The sequence below is a fragment of the Perca fluviatilis genome, chromosome 20, assembly GCF_010015445.1.
Source record: "Perca fluviatilis chromosome 20, GENO_Pfluv_1.0, whole genome shotgun sequence".
In the NCBI taxonomy this organism is placed as follows: domain Eukaryota; kingdom Metazoa; phylum Chordata; class Actinopteri; order Perciformes; family Percidae; genus Perca; species Perca fluviatilis.
Window position 1 is genome coordinate 10,667,263 of NC_053131.1, and position 12,884 is coordinate 10,680,146.

A 12,884-nucleotide genomic window follows, 5' to 3' on the forward strand; every position below is an offset into this window, starting at 1 on the left:
TATCTTTTTTTTTTTTTTAAATCAACACACAGCCTGACGAAAAAGGCTTGATCTGATCTACCAATCCTGTCACAAATTACTTTATTAATCTGTTCGCCGGATTAGAGGCAATTGCTGCTTCACACTCAAAACAAGCAACGACAACGCAGGAAGATTTCCATCTGTACAACCTGTTCACGAAAAAAAATAAAAATAAAAACATCTATAATCCGCACGTGAGCCGTTTGTGGCCCGTACATTCTCGAGCCTGAGGAACACTGGTTATTAACGGGACTCAAAAATTATGAGCCGGAAAAAAATGTGATTACAGAAAATGTATCACAGGACATTTTCATACAGACCTCTCCACCTGAAGAATATTCATTACATCCTATTTCACAACTGAATGAGGTAAGGCAGTACACATACATTATCTGTCAGTCAGCCAAACATTACTCATATGTACAATCTGAAGACTTGCCGTAAAAAAATCATGTTCTTTCGGTTTGTAGAACAAACAAACAAAAAAAAAGGAGCAAAAGCTAATACTATTTCCATTATAAAAAGGTAATAAATCCACCGCATTGCAAAGTAATAACTGTCAGATAAACAGATTACTGTCGAGACCTATAAAGCCTGAGGAAAAGGCTGGACCGTTGGGTTATTTATTCTTTTATATTTACAACTGGTAAATCAATGCTATGCTGTTGTAAACAAAGACTCACCACGTCTACGAGCTTTTGTCAAAACCTAAATGAAAGTAAAATGTAACCATTTGGATCAATAGAAAGTAATTTATTGAGACATGGGAATCATACATTGCTATACATTTGTCCTACCTTGCTTTTGTGTGTAAGGTACAGCAGCACACAGATGTGCCACCTACTGGTTGTTTAAGACAAGCTCCTGACACACACACACACACACACACACACACACACACACACACACACACACACACACACACACACACACACACACACACACACACACACACACACACACACACACACACACACACACACACACACACACACACACACACACACACACACACACACACACACACACACACACACACACACGTTGCAAAGTTTAAAGTCCAACACAAACCAAGACCATAGAAGTGGAGTCCATGCCCTGAGGCTGCAGCGCCTGGGTCTCAGTCAGGGGTGTAACCATAGAGATCTGGATCGTCATATCCTTTCAATATGCCACGATCCAATATTATGGATGCAAAGCCACATATTGTATGTAAGATGCCCCTTTATTTTTTAGATTCCCACTTCATTTTTATTCTTTATATTAAAAAGAATAGTTTGTTTGTAATTTAAATGCCTGGAAGAGCTCAGTCATAAAACTGACAAATCATATTTTAGCATGTTTTACTGTGTAAAATAGGCATATGATCACGTCTCGTATCGATCACAGGCCCCTGAATTCAACCAAAATCGTATCGTGACAGACTTTTGGATATCAGTAAATATTGTATCGGTGTCCAAAGAATCAACAGAATATGGTATCGAGATAAAATTTGGGATTTACACCCCTAGTCTCAGTCTTTGCCCCCAGACTCGGCCCATTCCCGTCTGGTCCGACCTGCTGCGGTGTGTGTGTGCAGCCTCAGTCTTTTTTATTCTGCCTGGCGCGCTGCTGCTCCTGGTACTCCCTGGAGTCCTCCCATGGACGAGGACCGCGGATGTTCTTCCACTCCTCCAAATTCACCTCCTTCAACTTCTGCAGAAGGGAGAAAAACAACAACAACAGGAGACAAGGTTTAATACTTCAGGAATTCTCCATTTGACCAGACATAGATTCAACTCTGAAAACTAGGGCTGGGAGAAAATCACAATACCTCAATGCTGATTTTACAACCATATTGTTGTGTTGACTATTGGTGCTTTCACAAAATATTTACACAATGAGATTTTAGATAAATAATCATCAGTAATGTGGATATAATGACCAAGTGGGTAAAGGCAGATAATAGAACAGTTACAAGAGTCTGGTAAGTTCAGAAAATGACATCACTTTACTATAATCCAGCTAGGGCTGGGAACCGAACTTCGATACTTTTTAGGCACCGACCAAATTGCGTATCGAAAAATGCCTCGTCATTCAATACCCAAGGAGTTATGCTGCGTTCCAGGCAACCCGTAACCCGTGTTTTCACAACCTTCTACCCGGAGTCCTTATGCAGTGCCCTGCTACGTCCTGTAATGCCCTGCTATGCCATGAACTACTACAACTACTATTTCTGGTCATTGTTCCATCAGCTTTATTGTGACAGTTATTGCCACTGTTCATCACACCCCCAACCGGCACCGTCAGACACCGCCTACCAAGAGCCTGGGTCTGTCCCAGGTTTCTTCCTAAAAAGGGAGTTTTTCCTCGCCACTCTTGGGGAAATTACTGGAATTGCTGGGTCTTTTTAAATTATAGCGTGTGGTCTAGACCTACTCTATCTGTAAAGTGTCTTGAGATAACTCTTGTTATGATTTGACACTATAAATAAAATTGAACTGAAAGTGCCCTGGAACGGCAGTCAAACCCGTAACTTACTACCCGTGAAATGGTACCAGATGGTTGTACTCCCAGTTACAGTTTTTGACGTCACACACACATAAACAACAATGATGCTGTACAGACGCCGGTGATTAACGGTGACAAACAGAAATAAATAGACCTAAATAGGCAACGTAAAGTAATTCCGCACATTGTAATCAAAACAATACAAATCGCTAGTATCAGCTAGCGCTCGCTAACGTCAACGTTAGGTAGCCGCTAGCTAACTTTGTCGTGACTTTGCCTGGAACGCTACCAAGTCGTGAGTCGTGACTTGAAGTCGTAACTTACGGGCTAAAAATTGTGTCTGGAACGCAGCATAAATCTCATCAGCGTCAGTGAGCCAATAAGCACGCAGCATGCTTCTACCTAGATCTAATAATGCTGCTGATTGGCTGTTTAACGTTACACGTCGTAGAGACACCCAGGAAAAACTCGACGTTGCGCACAGAGACCAGGCTCACGTAGTAGGAGCTGGAAAATAAATACAAACATTTGTGCCGTAACACTGTCATTTCTTTTTGTTTTATAAAATTGGTATCGAAAAAAAAGTATCGAAGTTACGGTACAAACGTATTTTGAATGATACCCAGCCCTAAATGCAGCCTTTAAAACAGGGAAAAGACAACACTTACGATATCCAAAATCTAAGAAGATATCTGCTCTCATATCACAATATTGATACAATATCTATTTATTATCTAGCCCTACTGAAAACTGTACAGGATTATTTCAACTCTAAAAACATGAACTTGTGTTCTTGCATGAACACAAGACAATATTTCAAAGTCAATTTAGGATTTGTTTTCTCAGTTTACTTCATGTACTTTGATAGTCCATATGTGGAAAATTACAACCATCTGGTATGTCATGCAGGTGAGAGGAGGCAAGAATTAAGCTGCCGGTATGCTTCTTCAGAACAGCTTGTCGGATTGGAGAATAGCTTCGGTAAGCTCCCCTCCCCGAACAGATTAGGAGGACCGAGTCTGACTTCTGGAACTTTCTGGAACCGATAATCCCACATTCACAGCCACCTGCCTCCAGGGAGACACTGTGTGCAGTTTTCCCCATATTGAAACAATCTCAATGACGGATGGCTTTTTTACTCCGCCCTACAGTGTGGTTGTTTGGCAATATAAAGGTAGCCTGACAACATCCAGATGTTGGGTCTGGGAACACACCATTGGCAGGGGCGGGATAAAAGGCTGTCCTTCAAATTCTCTCTGCACGCAATAGGATAGCGCTACAACCAGCCAGAGCAACGCTAGTTGATGGATTAAACTTTTACAAAAGTGATCATTCCCTCCAATATCGGGAATCATATCGCAATCACAAGATCAGTCAAAAGAACCACAATTAGATATTTTCCTCGTATCGTGCAGCCCTAATATTCATCGAACAGCAACAGTTTGTGCTGCTAATCTGTATCTTGTCTTCAAATCTAAACATTACATTTCTATCGACTGTTTTTGTTAGTATGTAGTATGAAAAAAAACAAACAGAGGGACTCAACACACCTGATCAATAGTAGGAGACATCTGGGCCACGCTATATTACTTATATTATATTACTAAATTACTAATAACCTAAACAAATGAACACTTGATTTAATAACGAAAATGTATTAAAGTTATTAAAGATTGTTTAAGAATGGCATTCCCAATAATCTACTAAATGAGGTTAAAAATGATGACATTGTATGAAGTTCCAAATACAATCCCCATCTTTCACTCTAACCTGCCTGCACGAGAGAGAGAGAGAGAGAGAGAGAGAGAGAGAGAGAGAGAGAGAGAGAGAGAGAGAGAGAGAGAGAGAGAGAGAGAGAGAGAGAGCTTTTACAGGATCCATGATGAAAATGGGCCGATTCTACACCCCTTTTAAAACATCTTGCATTCTGATGACACCCCTGTGTCAAGCACATATTGTTGACCAGCTCTACTTTCTTGCAGACGGACAAAACCAGTTAGATTCTTTTGTCTCCCCCCCCCCCACCCTACCCTACCCCGGGCCCAGCCTGTGTCTCCTTACCTCATACTCCTCCTCCAGCATGGCTGACTGCTTCTGGACATTTACTTTGGCCTCCAGAGACGGATCCAGCTGAGAGAGAGCGAGAGAGGGAGAGGGAGGAGAAGAAATGTTAGGATACGGAGCTTTCTGATAGGAAGTCACGCATTCACAACACCACGGAGAAAAGGAAAACCTATCAAAAGTAAGGAAGAGCTCAATGGAAAGTCAAAGACGTGGAGAGGCTTCTTGTTTGAGAGATACATTCGGTGGCTATCAAAATTCAAACAGAGTCATTACTGTTGCTGAAGAGAATTTAAGAGTGACAAAACCGTTTGGGGAGGTTCGTATTAGGGCTGCCCGATATGAGGAAAATATGCGATAACATTGTTGAATATCGGGATAACGATATTACTTGCGATAAATAAACAAGATACTAAAGTGTACTCAGTTCTGCATTTCTGCCGCTTTCAGTATTCTGCTAAAATACAACAAAGTGCGTTTTGAATAAAAAAAAAAAGAAAGAAAATAATTTCCAACATTTTATTGAACAAATTGAACATTGAATTGAATATAAAAAAGGCACCACCAAAAAAACAGAATGACAGTTGCATTATAAAGTTCAGTTTTTCTACTGATATTTTCTTTCGACTAACACAGAAAATCAAAAAGTGTCTCTCGCGATGTGTCGCAGCCTTTCGCAGTGCGTACAGTGCTAGTTGATATCGCGATGACGATAGGAAAACGACATATTGTGAAGCCCTAGTGTGGTTGCAACGCCCAACCGAAGCAGCCTCCCCCCCCCTCCTCTTCTTCGTGTATTATTTCTTTAAATGATGAGATGACGACATCTGCATTAGAGGTGCAGTGGTTTTCAGGCGGCCCATAACCGTGTGTGGAAGAGATAAGCACTGAGAACCTAGAGCGAGCGCTACAACGTAACCTGTTTTTACTCTCTAAATTATTCCGCTTGATTTGGCATCAACATCACCAGGTTTAGTAAAAAGGCAAACGATTATGTGTCAGAGGTTTTGGGAGAGAGAGAGAGAGAGAGAGAGAGAGAGAGAGAGAGAGAGTCGAGCCCAATGGAGTTATCTGGGTTTTGCAATTCAAATTGATTTTGCCCGAGAATAGGACTGAAATGAATCCCATTCTGAATCATTACTTTTAATGAGTTCTAATATTTCACAGCAATAACGCTGCGGTTACTCCGGTGACTGGTGCCTTTCAAAATTCCATGACTGATTTGTAATTAGACCTACATTACTACCGCAAATAAAATATATAGAATATTTTGCAGCCTTCAGACCAGGAAATTCATAGCCCGAGTAATTAGTAAGGACACCTACTATGGAGGTGTTATTAGCTTTTCTCCTCAAAGTCTAACTGGGAGCATCAGGGGTGAAGAAAACGCGCACAAATCCTGGATAGGGAAGACAAAAGGCCTTCAAGTTCATCTCTTCCGCAGGCTAAATAACATCGGTGGAATGGAAAATACTAATTGGATCATACAGTGACTTAACCCTCACAGCGGTTTTAATGATTTAAGGGGGCAAATATCTGTAAGAACAGAATAATGGAATCGGCTAATGACAGCTCGGAGTGAGAACCGCAAGAGTGGTTTTAATCATGTGCAGTTTGACAACTGTTTATATATGATATAACACACACACACACACACACACACACACACACACAGTGCCGCAGGCCCTGTCAGAACAGAGCGAGTCGTGTTGGGGGCAGCTGCCCATGCACGCTGCCAGGGGCACGACGCCTCCCCTCCACCGTCGTCGTCCACAGTCCAGTGCCGCTTCACGCGGACAGTAATAAGAAAAGATGCCCCCCGCCATCTGGCTCCCACCCACATCGCCGTTTGTCAAAGCAAAATAGCACAAAACAGCCACGGCCCCTTGCGCAGCCAGCTCATCACATTGCGATAGCTTCTAATAAAGGGCTGGTCTTTCTGTCATTCTAATGAATTGTGCCTGTCATTTAATGAATTAGTAGAGCTTGTTCTCTTGTATTGACTCACTAAATGCGTTAGAAAAGCCTGTCAGTGCTGTGCTGTATGCCTGCAGTGTCTGGAATGATGGATAGACAAATCGTATCTAATTCTATTAATAAATAAGCCTCAATCAACCACACTGCACTGGGAGATCCCAGCAGTCCTGGCAGACAGCCCCAAACATCTCTATATGTTGGCTATTTTTACAGCGTCCTCTTTAGATTAAAAACCACGATCCTCATGTGCGATTAAGTGTCTAACCACTGGGAGGAGTCATTGCACACTGGCTGGACAGAGACAGTGGGAGGCGATTCTTTCCACTGGTTTCTTGTGATGGAGGAAATGTGAGGAGCTTAATCTACTGGCACGTTTATCAGAAGCAACTCTCCATCAATTATGTGTAGGCTAATGTAAGACGCATCTTCACTGTAGCGAGTGGACCCTCCGTTCTAAATGATTTGAAGTTGTTCTTCTAGTCACTGAGAAAGAAGCAGTCCAGTAGGATTGCAAATCAGATACGTGTAGATTTTTCTAATTGTTCGGAATTTGGTCTTTTTATGCGATTTGGTGTTTTATTTAGGAGTTTAATTCGAAGATATTTCATTATATTCCTACATCAATCCCCCATAGTCTTTTTTTATTTTGATTACTCATTTTGTATTTATTTGTTTCCTTGTCTTCTTCAAGGTTGAATATTATATTCCCTTGTGTGTATTTTTGATTGAATGTACATCCTCTACAAGACATTGTACTAGGGCTGGGCGATATGGAGAAAAATCAGATATCACGATATTCTTGACCAAATACCTCAATATCGATATTGCGGCGATTTTCGAGGGTTGACAATTTGTGTTCAAACCAAATATCTTCACACTTAGCTTTTAATCATCAGTAATGTGGACATAATGTCTACGTGGGGAAAAGGCAAATAATAGAACAGCTAGAACAGTCTGGTAAGTTCAGAAAAGTGCATCACTCTACTGTAATGTAGCCTTTAAAACCAGTAAAAGACAACACTTATGTCATAATACGAAATTACGATAACCAAAATCTAAGACGATATCTAGTCTTATATCACGATATCGATATATTGCCCAGCCCTACATTGTATGCTTATGTTTGTAAGTTCTTCAATGTTCAATAAAAACAAAGGGGGAAAAAAAAAATGTAAGCAAACAAACCTTTTTTCTGATCCTCTGCGCATCATAGCGAATTTGTGTAAACTCTCGCAGGCCAAAGGAACCTCCAACTACGAGCAACTGAAAAAACATTGAGAGTACATATGTTGTATATAGTTAATTTAATCCTAAATACTTTGGTTACTGATGTTAGGGCATTGCAGAGTATTTGCTTCAGCAAAGTTCAAGTTACTTCTGAATAATGTGGACTTGACATGGCAGTAACACTAGTGCCCAGTTAAACTTTGACTAATTAATTTTAGCATTTGTTATCTTAAAAAATAAAAAAACAAATAAATCCTTAAAACTGGCCAGTGCCAAAGGTTAAGGGAAACTTAAATGACAATATTGAGCTATAGATGCTCCGATTTTTTGCCTCACTTCTTGTTATAAAATGGTGTTCCTAGTTAAAGCCTCAATGCTGCTTAAAACCCACTTTCGGATTTGTTAAATCTCTTTTTTAGCCGATTTCACTGCATTCTCTCTTCATCCAGATGTTAATAGACCAGGTCTAGCTCAGATCCTTTATACACTCAACTTCTCTATCAAGTTCTGGTTTTACAAGTAAGCTTTTAAAACACAGTTTCAGATTTGTGAAATATTTAATCTATTTGAGAAAACAAAAGCGGTGACTTCACTTCTTTTTTCCACATCCAGACCGTAATGAGACGGTCACACTTCGGCAATGAATTTCTTTCTTTGTCAAATTTTTAAAAGATGTCTCAGGAGTCTTAATGGGTAAGGTTGTCTGGATTTGACAAGTCCAAATATTGTATTTTTTATTTATTTTTTTATTAATCTAGACCTGTCTGATGTGGTCTGGTTGGGAAAACAAGTTTTCATAATCAAATCTGAAAGTGTAGTTTTTGCTGTTGTTGGTTTTCTTTGTATACCAATCTGAAAGTAGGTTTAAACAGCATTAGTGTTTGTGATTTCTAAACGTGGTCAAGGGTATCCACACCCTTTCATAACAATACATGGTGCAAACAAATATTTAAAAGGTCCCATGGCATGAAAATGTTACTTTATGAGGTTTTTTAACATTAATAAGAGTTCCCCCAGCCTGCCTGTGGTCCTCCAGTGGCTAGAAATGGTGATAGGTGTAAACCGAGCCCTGGGTATCCTGCCCTGCCTTTGAGAAAATGAAAGCTCAGATGGGCTGATCTGGAATCTTCTCCTTATGAGGTCATAAGGGGAAAGGTTACCTCCCCTTTCTCTGCTTTGCCTGCCCAGAGAATTTGGCACACCCATGAGAGAGAGACATCATGGCTTTCCTCTCTCCTCCTCAATAGCTAGACACAGAAATGGCACATCCTAAGGCAAGGTCATAGTGGGACTGGCTCTAGTGACTGTAATTCTGCACCAAGGCTGAATTTCGGGAAAGAGACTTCAGATACAGTATTAGGGGACCACTAAGGCCTATATAAAAGAGACTTCAGATACAGTATTAGGGGACCACTAAGGTCTATATAAAAGAGACTTCAGATACAGTATTAGGGGACCACTAAGGTCTATATAAAAAGAGACTTCAGATACAGTATTAGGGGACCACTAAGGCCTTTATAAAAGAGACTTCAGATACAGTATTAGGGGACCACTAAGGTCTATATAAAAGAGACTTCAGATACAGTATTAGGGGACCACTAAGGTCTATATAAAAGAGACTTCAGATACAGTATTAGAGGACCACTAAGGCCTATATAAAAGAGACTTCAGATACAGTATTAGGGGACCACTAAGGTCTATATAAAAGAGACTTCAGATACAGTATTAGGGGACCACTAAGGTCTATATAAAAGCATCCAAAGAGCACCATATCATGGGACCTTTAATAAACTGGCAACTGAGTGTAATGACTACATTTATTTAAACCCCATCCATATGGATAACCTCTCTTTTGCCCTTTAGCACATGCTCTTATATGACTTAAACTATATGTACATTTGCCAGAGGAAAAGGAACACTAGCTCGCGTTAAATCGTGCTTTGAAACACGGATTTAAAAAGAAAAAGCTACAACTTTATGGACGATATAATTAGACTGTATTATTAACGGTTAACTGAAAATATCTCGCTCTGACGTTTGACAGCAGCGTGACCTGTATCATGACACTGATAACTTGCTAGCAAAAGTGTTACCTAACAGGCTTATCAACGTTAGTAAAAACGTGAAATAAAAGTTACTTACAAGCATAGGGACTCCATATTTGACAGTTTTGTTTTTCTGCAAAGCCTTTAAGGTAAACATGTCTCTTCTCTCCAGCTACAAGTCCATTTTACTGATGAAAACACCGAGCAGGTCACAGCCATTCACAGCCACCGGGACGCGCTTCCTGAATGGGTCCGCCGCACTAAATTGTGCATAGAATTGTGAAGACGCGATCAAAGGTTCCGGTCTGTGTCGGTCTCAGGGATGGCGATGGGAAATAAGTATTATTTTTTATTAGATGTGTTTGTTGAATGTCAAAACTCCTCCCGTTGTCGCCGAGTACTCCTTGTGATGTTTAATTCGGTTGGTTCGTCGTGCCTTGTCCTCATTTCTTGCAGTCTCTCAAACACATTCGCACTTTTAACTTTCTACATTGAAATTGGTGTCTTTTATAACGAACGCATAACTTTACACTTTACACAACTGCTGACCATTTCACACGACCGAACATTTTTTGTGTTTTCCTACCATCTTTGCAGCCGTTAGTTTCAGTTCACACTCCTGTCTGTTGACCCATTCAGGTGTTTCCAGCGAGGTGGATGCAGCATGTGGGCAGGTGCTACTACAGGAGCTTTTTGGGAGGAACCAATGCCTGACTACCGGCCTTTGGGCCTCATGGCGACAAATACCCTTCCTCCTCCTCCTCCTCCTCCTCCTCTTCTTCTTCTTCTTCTTCTTCTTCTTTCAAAGCACGTCTCCCTTCTTAGAAATTCTTTGGTTGTATGGCAGTTGCGTCAAAGACCCTCATTCTCCAGGTTCACTATGCGGCAATTACTTTATTGTAACTTAATGACACATTTGTCTGTGGATTCTGTATGCACCACTAAATGAAATACACTGAAATGATATAAATACACCTGTCTTAAATCTTGAGACCCTATTTTGTTGAGGGCCCAAAGTTAAAGTGTAGTTTTTCTGTGGGACAGTTAACCACATTCCAAAGTATACAACAACAAAAAACATGCAAAAACACTGGTGTCTTAACACATGCATAATCCTGATTTACCATAATGCTAATCTTAAACTCCTAACAGAACAAAGTGCTGAGCTGAAGAAAATGTCTGGTTTTAACAGTGGACAGAAGTACAACACACCGCTAACATATCCTCTCCAGTTTCCTCAATTCCATCTTCTCTTGATCACTAACGTCTTGTGGGAGTACGAAGGCCACCATTATCATGTCAATGAGTGTGGGTCCTGTTGTTACCTGCTTCTCCAGGGACAGAGGGATATATACATACAGTTTAGGATATAGGCGTTTGATTTTCAGAGTCAGCTAAATGCACAAAAGTAAATCCATTAAAAACATAGTGATCCCTGAAGCAAACAGAATAAGAAGAGAAAGTATAGCAATTTTTCTTTATTACAATTTTTGTCTGTTATTTTCAATCAGGTGAAGAAAAATACCTTTTTTTTGTTCAGTATAATAAAATATGTTAACTTTATTCATTTTATGAAGAAAAACAATGACAACAACAAAATAAAAACAGAAAAAAACGTTTTTTTCGCTCTCCCTCTTTGTAAACCTGGAGAGCTGCTGTATTGCGTGGGAAGCAAATACAACGGAGACAGAATGTGAGGGAGCAGTGATGCGGATGGAGAGGTGGGAGGAAGGAGGAGACAGAGGATAATGACAAAAAAGATAAGGCCAGAGACATACAAAAAATGAGCGTAGTAGGACAGGAGTTTGGTGAAAAGGGAGCAGACGGAGTACGTGGCGGTGATCAGAGCGGGTAGGCTGGTGGTCCCGAGTCAGGACGACTGACAGAGTGTTCAGAGGTCGCTCTCTCCGTACAGAGCCGTAGAGAAGGACATGTAGTCCAGGGCTCCGGGCACGGCGTCGGGGCCCGTGTAGGGGGCCATGCGGGCCATGCAGTACTCCGCCTGGTCTGGAGGCAGCTCCCGGCGCAGCTCATCAGCTAAAATGTAGTTCTGTCAAGGAGGAGAAAAATAAAATAAAATGTTTTTGATGTTAGAAAAGGGGCTGTATGCTATCAATGCATTCTATATATTCAGAAGGAGCAGATGGTGAGAAATTGGGGAAATAAAATGAGCTTAATAGAATAGAATAGACTTTATTGTCTTTGCACAAGCTTTGGTGTGTGTCCGGGCCCTAGGATGGGTTAAATGCAGTAATTACATTTCACTGCATTGTACTGTCAAATTGGATGTGACAAATAATAAAAAAAAGAAGTCATTTTACTTAAAATTCCCTGTAATGTGAAAGAGTTGTTACTATTAAATCTCTGCAGAGCAACGGCGCTTTCAGCCACTTTCATCTCATTTTACGGTCGAGCCCATTGTACGAACGATGAGAGCTGGAATAAATGAGTCAAACAGCTGGCTAGCCAAAAAGACTTAGATATTTTTCTCTGCAGTTGGCAGACAAAAGTCAAGGTAACATGGAAAAGAAGTCTAATGAGATGTCTTTGTTGCTCCATTTCTATCAGATGTGTGACTAACCTCAATAAAGTATAACTGCGTTCTTATTTCTGTCCTTTAGTGGTTAGAAATGCATTTTTGTAGGCTATCAGGGACTTAATGAATAATTTGGCAGCTGAAGAGTTTTCTGGCTTTGAAATTCCGCGGTTGTGAATAGATTTAAAAGACATTAAGACCTTAAAGACATCTCATAACCTGCATTTACAGATTTTTTTGGCCACTTGGAGACAGTGGAAACAAGATGTTAGAGACACAACATACAGTATAATCACATTTCGGTTGATATGGCAAAAATTAGCATTCATTTACAGTCGTGTTTCTGGCCACCTGATGAATGTAAGTCTAATATTCTATCTCTTTTCAGAACGGTTTTGGCCTCCAACAACTCCTGAGGGAAATATCTGGCTCTTTAGCTGCTAAATGCTCCACTATGTTCACCAGCTAGTCGGTGACTTTGTCGGTCTGCTGTTTGGTGCTGGACAGGTAGCATACACTGGTTTTAT

The 12,884-nt window shown here is 40.6% G+C and overlaps 2 protein-coding genes across 6 annotated transcripts in view; both read right to left on the bottom strand.

Moving 5' to 3' along the window:
• Nucleotides 1-753: 753 nt before the first annotated feature.
• Nucleotides 754-10,400, bottom strand: LOC120549518 (cytochrome c oxidase assembly protein COX16 homolog, mitochondrial). Its single transcript, XM_039786508.1, has 4 exons — nucleotides 9,919-10,400; nucleotides 7,735-7,812; nucleotides 4,573-4,641; nucleotides 754-1,716 (listed from the first exon to the last, which is right to left on the bottom strand). The coding sequence occupies exons 1-4, from the start codon at nucleotides 9,976-9,978 to the stop codon at nucleotides 1,603-1,605; spliced, it is 321 nt and encodes a 106-aa protein (XP_039642442.1). The 5' UTR covers nucleotides 9,979-10,400; the 3' UTR covers nucleotides 754-1,602.
• An 879-nt stretch (nucleotides 10,401-11,279) lies between these two features.
• The window catches only part of actn1 (actinin, alpha 1), a 69,653-nt gene continuing 68,048 nt past the window's right edge, over nucleotides 11,280-12,884 (bottom strand). For 3 of the 5 annotated variants that reach the window (XM_039786482.1, XM_039786481.1, XM_039786480.1), the window contains exon 21: nucleotides 11,713-11,871. In XM_039786482.1, coding sequence (XP_039642416.1) covers nucleotides 11,713-11,871 — 159 coding nt within the window. Of the gene's footprint in view, nucleotides 11,872-12,884 lie in introns of all 5 variants that reach the window. The other 2 variants (XM_039786479.1, XM_039786478.1) reach the window with 1 other exon arrangement.

Bases quoted from the DNA above. Each gene is read 5' to 3' on its own strand.
- LOC120549518 (XM_039786508.1), bottom strand. From the start codon at position 9,978: ATGTTTACCTTAAAGGCTTTGCAGAAAAACAAAACTGTCAAATATGGA. The intron at 7,813-9,918 runs GTAAGTAACTTT...ATGTTTTTTCAG, and splicing joins AATATGGAGTCCCTATGCTT to TTGCTCGTAGTTGGAGGTTC. The intron at 1,717-4,572 runs GTAAGGAGACAC...TCCCTTCTGCAG, and splicing joins TGCTGGAGGAGGAGTATGAG to AAGTTGAAGGAGGTGAATTT.